Source organism: Gekko japonicus, unplaced genomic scaffold, assembly GCF_001447785.1.
Source record: "Gekko japonicus isolate JY-2015 unplaced genomic scaffold, Gekko_japonicus_V1.1 scaffold4022, whole genome shotgun sequence".
NCBI classification, from domain to species: Eukaryota; Metazoa; Chordata; class Lepidosauria; order Squamata; family Gekkonidae; genus Gekko; species Gekko japonicus.
The window spans coordinates 72,696-82,376 of NW_015159830.1; the positions used below are offsets into that span (position 1 = coordinate 72,696).

A 9,681-nucleotide genomic window follows, 5' to 3' on the forward strand; every position below is an offset into this window, starting at 1 on the left:
TCAAACTCGCTCTTAATACACCAAACTGGTAATCAAACCTGGTTCTCCAAGATTAGAGTCCGCGCACTTAACCACTACCCCAAACTGGCTCTTACTACACCAAACTGGGAATCAAACCCGGCTTTCCCAGATTAGAGTCCGCGCACTTAACCACTACGCCAAACTGGCTCTTACTACACTAAACTGGGAATCAAACCTGGCTTTCCCAGATTAGAGTCCGCGCACTTAACCACTACGCCAAACTGGCTCTTACTACACCAAACTGGGAATCAAACCTGGTTCTCCCAGATTAGAGTCCGTGCACTTAACCACTACGCCAAACTGGCTCTTACTACACCAAACTGGGAATCAAACCCGGTTCTCCCAGATTAGAGTCCACGCACTTAACCACTACGCCAAACTGGCTCTTACTACACCAAACTGGGAATCAAACCAGGTTCTCCCAGATTAGAGTCCGTGCACTTAACCACTACGCCAAACTGGCTCTTACTACACCAAACTGGGAATCAAACCCGGTTCTCCCAGATTAGAGTCCACGCACTTAACCACTACGCCAAACTGGCTCTTACTACACCAAACTGGGAATCAAACCCGGTTCTCCCAGATTAGAGTCCGTGCACTTAACCACTACGCCAAACTGGCTCTTACTACACCAAACTGGGAATCAAACCCGGTTCTCCCAGATTAGAGTCCACGCACTTAACCACTACCCCAAACTGGCAATTGGGTTCCCTTAGGCCCTGCCCACCTTTCCCCCCATATTCTCACATCTATTTCTCACCGAGATGCTACTAAAAGCCGAAGGCCGGCCGATCTACTGCCTACGGTAAGCAGAATGCTCCAGGAATAAAAGGGTATCTTGGGGAAAAATCAGTTGACTCTCCCATCGTACCGTTGTGGAAAAGATGAGCCCAGGAGACAGTCGACTGTGCGGGAAGACATGGGCGGAATGGAGACCAGATAAGCGGTCTGGCAGCGAGGAGGAACGCCTTTCATCGCCAGCAAAGAACGGCTGTTTCCTGCAATTCAGAATGCCGGCGCTGAAAGCCAGCAAAACACACCGGCCTCCTCAATGCAGTGGCTTGTTCTCTAGAAGCTCTTGGACTCTGCCAAGGTCAGCGGCCTGCCAGGGCCCAGATAAAGTCTTGTTTCCCCAGGCCGAGCCCGGGCATGTGCCTGGCACATCCTTCAGCGGGGCCGCTGGCATGGCTGAGCGCCACCCGGGCTCTCGTGCCGGCCTTGCTTATCTTAGGAGCAACGGGCTTGGAGGAAGCAGGTTACAGCCGAGGACAGAACAGTGTGGGGAGGGGGAAACGGGGGGGTGCGGCGGGATCCATTTCAGCACAGTCCCGCCGGGGGCTCATTCCAGAACGTGTATCTTTTGCTCTTTTGGATGGAAAAGTCGTCCCTCCTCCGCTTAATCTCACAACTGCACAAGGCTCCTTTTGAATTTTTTTTTTTAAAGCGGAGGAGGCAGCGATGCCAGAGGACGTGGCGATAGCCGAAGGCACAGAGGGCTTGAGAAGAGGATGAAGCAGGTTCATGGAGGAGAGGTCTATCAGTGTCTACTAGCCGTGGCGAATAAATGGAACCTCCACATTCCAAAACAGTCAACCTCTGTATCCCAGTGCCAGGAGGATACATCAAGGGAAGGCCCAAGCCTCTCTGCCCTGTTGTTGGCCCTCCAGAGGAACTGGTTGGCCACTGAGTGAGATGGGATGCTGGACTAGACGGACCCCTGGTCTGATCTAGCAGGGCTCTTCTGATGTTCTTACGGAGGCCTCAGCCTCTCTGCCCTGTTGTTGGCCCTCCAGAGGAACTGGTTGGCCACTATGTGAGACAGGATGCTGGACTAGATGGACCCCTGGTCTGATCCAGCAGGGCTCTTCTGATGTTCTTACGGAGGCCTCGGCCTCTCTGCCCTGTTGTTGGCCCTCCAGAGGAACTGGTTGGCTGCCATGTGAGGCAGGATGCTGGACTAGATGGACTACTGGTCTGATCCAGCAGGGCTCTTCTGATGTCCTTATGAAGGCCTCGGCGCTCTACACAGTTTGGTGTAGTGGTTAAGTGTGCAGACTCTAATCTGGGAGAACCGGGTTTGATTCCCCACTCCTCCACTTGCAGCTGCTGGATGGCCTTGGGCAAACCATAGTTCTGGCACAGCTGTCCTTGAAAAAGAGCAGTTTCTGTCAGAGCTCTCTCAGCCCCACCTGCCTCACAGGGGTGTCTGTTGTGGGGAGGGGAAGGGAAAGGAGTTTGTAAGTCGCTCTGAGACTCCTTTGGGTAGTGAAGGGCGGGGTATATCTCCAATCTCTTCTTCTCTTCTTCTAACCACTACACCAGATTGGCTTGGAAGAGCCCTTCTTCTCTACAGCGCCCAGCAAACTCTCTCCGCTTATGCAAAAAAAACCCTGCGGAGACCATGGCTCCAACAGGGCGGAGAAATCTTCAGCGTTCAGTATTGTCTCAAATGCAAACGTTTCAAGCCAACTTACACATTCAGCCATCGGCCCCAACTGCCCAGAGTGACTGAGGAAGTGGGTGGTGTTCCCTTTTTCATAATATTCAGGATTCCTGTCATGCTGTCGTGCACTTCACCCTCATAGGGGATGTCTGCGGTCAGCACAACAGTCCTGCGAGGTGGGACGGTGCTCGCATTCTCCAAATGCAGCCCACAAACTGAGCGATGGCCACCCAGCTCCCTGTCAGCAGCGTGCAGCCGCCTTTGAATCTTTAGTCGGGAGGAAGCGTCTCGGGTTCCAGGCGGATGATCCACCCCACATTGGGGGGATCTTTATTTCTCATTCCTGGGCGCTGAAAATTAGATCAAAGAAGGACCTGTGCTTTGTCTCTCTCTCTCCACTTTACTTGCGTGGCCCAACTGAGCGAACAGGCCGAGGCGACATATTTGTGTTCTCCCATGCTGAGCACTGCATGGCTATGTGCCAGATAGGCCTGCTTGGAAATGCCTTATGGGGGAGAAACAGCCCAAGTCCTTGTGGTGCCTGGAGCAGAAATCCCAGTAAGGATCCTAGTCCCGTTGGCAAGAATTAAATAATACAAGCACGGACGGCTTCAAAAGGGAATTAGATAAGCATATGGAGCAGAGGTCCATCAGGGGCTATTAGCCACAAGGTATAGATAGGGGCTCTGGGGCAAGGGATGCTCTGTCATCTTGGTGCTTGGGGGGGGGCAACCGTGGGAGGGCTTCTGGTGCCCTGGCCCCACTGGTGGACCTCCTGATGGCACCTGGTATTTCTGGCCACTGTGTGACACAGAGTGTTGGACTGGATGGGCCTTTGGCCTGATCCCACATTGGCGTCTCTTATGTTCTTATAGGAACTCTCGGTCTGGGGCAAGGGATGCTCTGTCATCTTGGTGCTTGGGGGGGGGCAACCGTGGGAGGGCTTCTGGTGCCCTGGCCCCACTGGTGGACCTCCTGATGGCACCTGGTATTTCTGGCCACTGTGTGACACAGAGTGTTGGACTGGATGGGCCTTTGGCCTGATCCCACATTGGCGTCTCTTATGTTCTTATAGGAACTCTCGGTCTGGGGCAAGGGATGCTCTGTCATCTTGGTGCTTGGGGGGGGGCAACCGTGGGAGGGCTTCTGGTGCCCTGGCCCCACTGGTGGACCTCCTGATGGCACCTGGTATTTCTGGCCACTGTGTGACACAGAGTGTTGGACTGGATGGGCCTTTGGCCTGATCCCACATTGGCGTCTCTTATGTTCTTATAGGAACTCTCGGTCTGGGGCAAGGGATGCTCTGTCATCTTGGTGCTTGGGGGGGGGCAACCGTGGGAGGGCTTCTGGTGCCCTGGCCCCACTGGTGGACCTCCTGATGGCACCTGGTATTTCTGGCCACTGTGTGACACAGAGTGTTGGACTGGATGGGCCTTTGGCCTGATCCCACATTGGCGTCTCTTATGTTCTTATAGGAACTCTCGGTCTGGGGCAAGGGATGCTCTGTCATCTTGGTGCTTGGGGGGGGGCAACCGTGGGAGGGCTTCTGGTGCCCTGGCCCCACTGGTGGACCTCCTGATGGCACCTGGTATTTCTGGCCACTGTGTGACACAGAGTGTTGGACTGGATGGGCCTTTGGCCTGATCCCACATTGGCGTCTCTTATGTTCTTATAGGAACTCTCGGTCTGGGGCAAGGGATGCTCTGTCATCTTGGTGCTTGGGGGGGGGCAACCGTGGGAGGGCTTCTGGTGCCCTGGCCCCACTGGTGGACCTCCTGATGGCACCTGGTATTTCTGGCCACTGTGTGACACAGAGTGTTGGACTGGATGGGCCTTTGGCCTGATCCCACATTGGCGTCTCTTATGTTCTTATAGGAACTCTCGGTCTGGGGCAAGGGATGCTCTGTCATCTTGGTGCTTGGGGGGGGGCAACCGTGGGAGGGCTTCTGGTGCCCTGGCCCCACTGGTGGACCTCCTGATGGCACCTGGTATTTCTGGCCACTGTGTGACACAGAGTGTTGGACTGGATGGGCCTTTGGCCTGATCCCACATTGGCGTCTCTTATGTTCTTATCTCTGAGCGGGGGTGTGTGTGTGTGTCACTCAGTGGCATGCCCCCCCCCCCGCTGCGGAGGAAGAGGGAGAGCCCTTTCAGGGGCTTCCTGGCTTTCCCCTGCAAGGAGGAAACGGGGGTCTGCAGGCCACTCGTGGGAAAGCGCTGGAGTGGTCAGAGGGGTTTCTAAAAACAGGAAGAAAACTACAAAGGGCAAGAGTGTGTGTTCTTTTTTGCTGGGGGTCCTCCAGAGACAGCTGCAGCTCCCCCCCCCTCCCAAAAGAACACCGCTTCCGCCTCCCACGAGATGCTCCGGGGCCGATTCTCATCCCTCTTCCTCCGACGCTTCCTGGCCTGGCTGGCGGTCTCCCCCACCTGCCCCCCACGCTCGCTGCCTTCCGCTCTCCAACCCCCCCCTTGCAACCATCACACACACACACACACCCACGAGCCAAAGTTAGTCAAGTCACAGCACGGCGGCTGCCGACCCACTGCCTCACCTCTGCCACTCAAAACGCCAAATTTCGGGATGCCTCTTTGACAGGCACTTTCTCATCTCAGGGGCTGCAGTGGCTCGAGTGGTTAAGACGCTGAGCTGCAGGCCGGAAGGTCGGTAGTTTGGCAGTTCGAGACCCGAGTGCCAAGTGGCGGAGTGAGCTCCCGTCTCTGGTCCCAGCACCTGCCAACCTAGCAGTTCGAAAGCAAGATACTGCAAGTCGATAAATAGGTACTGCTTCGGTGGGAAGGTCACAGCGTTCCGTGCGCCTTGGTGTTTAGTCATGCTGGCCACATGACCACGGAAATGTCTTCGGACAGCGCTGGCTCTTCGGACTGGAAACGGAGATGAGCACCGCAACCCTAGAGTCAGATTCGACTGGCTTTCGAGCAAGGGAAACCTTTACCTTTACTTTCTCATCTGGTTCCTTGGCTTGGGCTCAAGATGTCCGGCCTTCATCACTGTGCCTTTGCTACAGCTAAAACACCTGTATCACAACACTGGAGATATTAATGCCCACCTCCTGTCAATCCACGGATCAGGACCTTGCAACTTTATCAATATTTGAATGCATGACTTATGGGCAGCTACCGAATATGGATGGCTTCTTAGCAATTTGGAATCATTTATTTATTTTATATAATTAATAATTGATTAATTATAATTAATTATTTGCAATTAGCAATATCTTTCAGCTATGCTCCTGCAGAGTGCAGGGGGTTGGACTAGATGACCTACAAGGTCACTTCCAACTCGAACATTCTATTATTCTATTCGGTCTCAGCATCATGACTGCTTTGCCTCAGATGGGACCATTTCAAGGCCGCCGACACATTCAGCCATCAGTCCTCAAGTGTTGTACTCGCATGTGTGAACCAGTCTCAAGTTTTGCCGCCTCGGGTCTCAACCAGGGTTCCCTCTAAGCTGAGTCAGTGTGAGCTAGCTCACGTTTTTAGCCTCTGGCTCACACATTTTTTGTCTTCGCTCAGGAAGGAGGGCTCCAGAGCAAACTGATTGATGCGGCAGCCAAATCGCCCGCTCGCAACTTTAATGCCAGTCGCTCACAAAAGAGAATTTTTGCTCACAAGACTCCACAGCTTAGAGGGCACATTGATCTCGACCTGCATTCCATGCATAGCTTGCTTCCTCTGGCGTCCAACGAAAACCCGGGCTGCCCCCAAAGTGCTCCAACTTACCACCTGCACTGTACTTTCATTTAATTAGGGGCCCACGGGGCCCTAGTGTTTCTTCTGGGCCCCCTCTCCTGGGCTGCCCCCAAAGTGCTCCAACTTACCACCTGCACTGTACTTTCATTTAATTAGCTGGCTGCCCCCCCGAGGCCCCCTCCCCCCAAATTCTTCAGCCCCAGTCCCTTTCTGCTCCAACAAGCAGTGACTTTCCAGGGTCTCGGACACGGAAAGGTTCTTCCCAGCTCTGCAACCCAAGAGACCCTGAAGTTGAGGCCAGGCACCGAACTGGGGACTTTCTGACCTTTTTTGGGTGTGTTTTTTTAAACATGTGCATGTGTGTGCACCTGGAAGTCGTGGCGACCGCTGGCGACTGACCCCTACTGGGGGCCTGGAGGATATTCAGAGAGGTGGCTGAATAAAGCCTGCCCCCGCCTCCCACCTCTGGTATTCCAAGGAGGTCTCCCATCCGAGTACTTGCCAAGAGTCGACCCTGCTTAGCTTCCGAGATCTGATGAGATCGGGCCTCTCTGGGCTATCCAGGTCGGGGCGAGCCGGGGGATTTCCACGAGCCAACACCAGCATGTTCAAGCCCCTTGTGGCTGCTGTGGTCTCTCCGCGTCGAAGAAGTTCAGAACCCCCCGGCCTACTGAGGGAGTCTGAAGTCCAGCTTCTTAAGCCTGGAAAACTCAACTGTCTAATTCAGAAAACCACACTCACACAGAGAATCAGGCAGACCATGTCTCCCAGTGCTCAATTTATTCTAGAAGCAGAAATTCTGAATTGGGGTTGGGGGAGAGAAACAGGGTGAGTGCTAGGCCTGCCCCGACGACGCCCACCCCGGCTGACCATATACACAGAGAAGAGCTCTTCTGCATCGTCGTCCACATATGCTCTACGCCCAAACAACCAAAATCCAGCTTCGAACTCAGGGTGCGGATCTGCTTCACCAACTGCGGCGCTTGGTCCGGCTCAGGAAGCCTTCCACCAAAGTAAAAGGCTAAAGAGCTCCTTGTCTCGGAGGTCAGCAGAACGGAACCACAATCAACCCCTAACGGGACACGTGAGTATTTGCGTCTGTGACCACCTACATGCTCTCTAGGATGGCTCAATTGAACTGAGGGAGGCTGGTGAACGGGCAGCTGCTCCGAAACCCGTTCCTGCTTTTAGAGCGGAGGAGTTGGCCGTTCTAATTAAAACCTGGGGGGAGCAGAGGAGAGGCTATCCGAGGGAGGCTGGTGAACGGGCAGCCACTCCGAAACCCATTCTTGCTTTTAGAACTGAGGAGTCTGAAGCCGTTCTAATTCAAACCTGGGGGGAGCAGAGGAGAGGCTATCCTGTCTTCCACACTTCGGCTCATTGTGGCAGCTGGTCATGTGGGATTCTCCCGTTGATGGCTAGATTCGCGTCCAGGGGCACCTTAGGGACCAGCGAAAATTTCGGGGAATGAATTTTCAAGAGCCAAAGCTCCCTTCGTCAGATAGAAGCGGGAACGGAGATCTCCGAGTCCTCCTATCCCAGTCAGAAGGTGGGAGGGGTGTCGCAAAGAAGGAATTCAGGATGCAGAGGGGGAAAGGCTCAGGGGCAAAACATTAGCATCTGTAGTTACACAAGTATCCAACGTCCCTATTCAGCCCTGGCGTCCCTGGCCCCATGGACGACCGTCTCGCCACGACTAGGGCTAGGGCTTTTTCGGCCATGGCCCCTACCTGGTGGAATGAGCTCCCATAGGAGATCAGGGCCCTGTTGGACCTTTTACAGTTCCGCAGGGCCTGCAAGACGGAGCTCTTCCGCCGGGCTTTTCGTTGAGGTGGCGGGCATTCCCCCCTGGATTGGGCCTTCCCCTCAGCGGGTCAGATTTGTGTTATCATCTAGGAACCCGAAGTCGAATTAGACCTCAATTGTTGAGGCTTTGATCAGGAGTACAGGAATGCGATTGTGTTTTACCTGATGTTTTAAAATTGTTTTACATTGTTTGTATATTGTATTGATGGAACCCGCCCCTGAGCCTGCTATACGGGGAGGGCGGGATACAAATCTAATAAAATAAAATAAATTTTAAAAATAATTCAGAAATTCGGAACAACACCCATGCACTCAGGACCGAATAGAGACAAAGGAGTCTTGTTTCACTACAGATGCTATATTTTCTGCCCCCTCCAATCAAGCTGATTGCATTCTGCATTGTACCTTTACATCCTGATTTCCTTTCTCTGCAACCCCCCTCCCACCTTCTGACTGGAAGGACGCAGAGATCTCCATTCTGGCTTGTATCTGGCAAAGGGCGCTCTGGCTGTCGAAAGCTCGTCCCCTGAAAATCTTGTGGCGCTGCTGGATTTGACTCGTTCTCTTCCGCTGCAGAGCAGACCAGCTACCCTCCGAAATTATCCCTCTGACCTGGTGCGCTATCAGTAGGAAAGACGGCAGGGAATGCCCAGAAGGCCTGGCAGCTTCTACGGGCAGCACAAGGGCGAGGAGAGGGGAGAAACCGGAGGCGTGGGGAGAATACACGCGTCTGATGTTTCCTGCAGAGGCCTACAAAGAACAAGGAGGTAACCGGCAGACTACTGAAATCCTGCCCCGGCGAGGCGTTTGCCGACTTTCGCGCGTGTTTTCCAGTGCGGGGAAAGGACGCTTCCCGATCTGGGCATCCGTGCACGGAAGCTGTGTGCCTCGGGGCTGAGTTGGCATGGCGGAGAGGATCCGTGCGCTGGGATGAGGCCCAGCTCCAAAGGGCATCCCATCAGATAGTCCCCGTGTCTTGGCGGAGAGGGTGTTCCTTGTCCCAGCGCTGATAACCTCCCGCTTGGCTCCGCGGGCTGCCAGCGATGCGAGCGCTCCGGTTACAGGAAGGCGGGCAGCGAGTGTCTTCAGCGCTCCGGACAGGTGATTCCTCAGGAAAGGATCTGTCCTCACTTCCTGGAAGACTGGCTGCCTGCCGGAGGGAGGGGGGGGGGAGAGAGAGAGAGAGAATGAGAATATCAGCTAAAGTGGAACAGGAGTGCCGGTTTCTGCCCGGAGGCTCACACTCACTCAACCTCCTTGTAAACACTGGACTGAAACAGTAGCAAGAGAAGAGGCTGAAGTCACACGGAGTGCCCGCCCCAAACAGGCCTGGAGACGTTGGGGTCTAAGAACCAGCGCCCATGCCCGCAGGCACGTGAAAAGCTTTTGGTTGTCTACCAACCAATAGGTGATGCCCGCCCTGCCCGGGATGGCCCAGGCTAGGCAAAGCTCATCATTCATTCATTCATTCATTCATTCATTCATTCATTCATTCATTCATTCATTCATTCATTCATTCATTCATTCATTCATTCATTCATTCATTCATTCATTCATTCATTCATTCATTCATTCATTCATTCATTCATTCATTCATTCATTCATTCATTCATTCATTCATTCATTCATTCATTCATTCATTCATTCATTCATTCATTCGTAGACCTTTATTGGCATATCATCAGTCATAAGGTATA

General features: G+C 53.7%; 1 protein-coding gene across 1 annotated transcript in view; it reads right to left on the minus strand.

Annotated features, from left to right (window-relative positions):
- Nucleotides 1-8,529: 8,529 nt before the first annotated feature.
- Nucleotides 8,530-9,681, minus strand: part of LOC107107506 (lisH domain-containing protein ARMC9-like) — a 12,993-nt gene continuing 11,841 nt past the window's right edge. Inside the window, exon 3 of the mRNA XM_015407817.1 lies at nt 8,530-9,134. Coding sequence (XP_015263303.1) covers nt 9,112-9,134 — 23 coding nt within the window. The 3' untranslated portion in view covers nt 8,530-9,111. The remainder of the gene's footprint in view (nt 9,135-9,681) is intronic.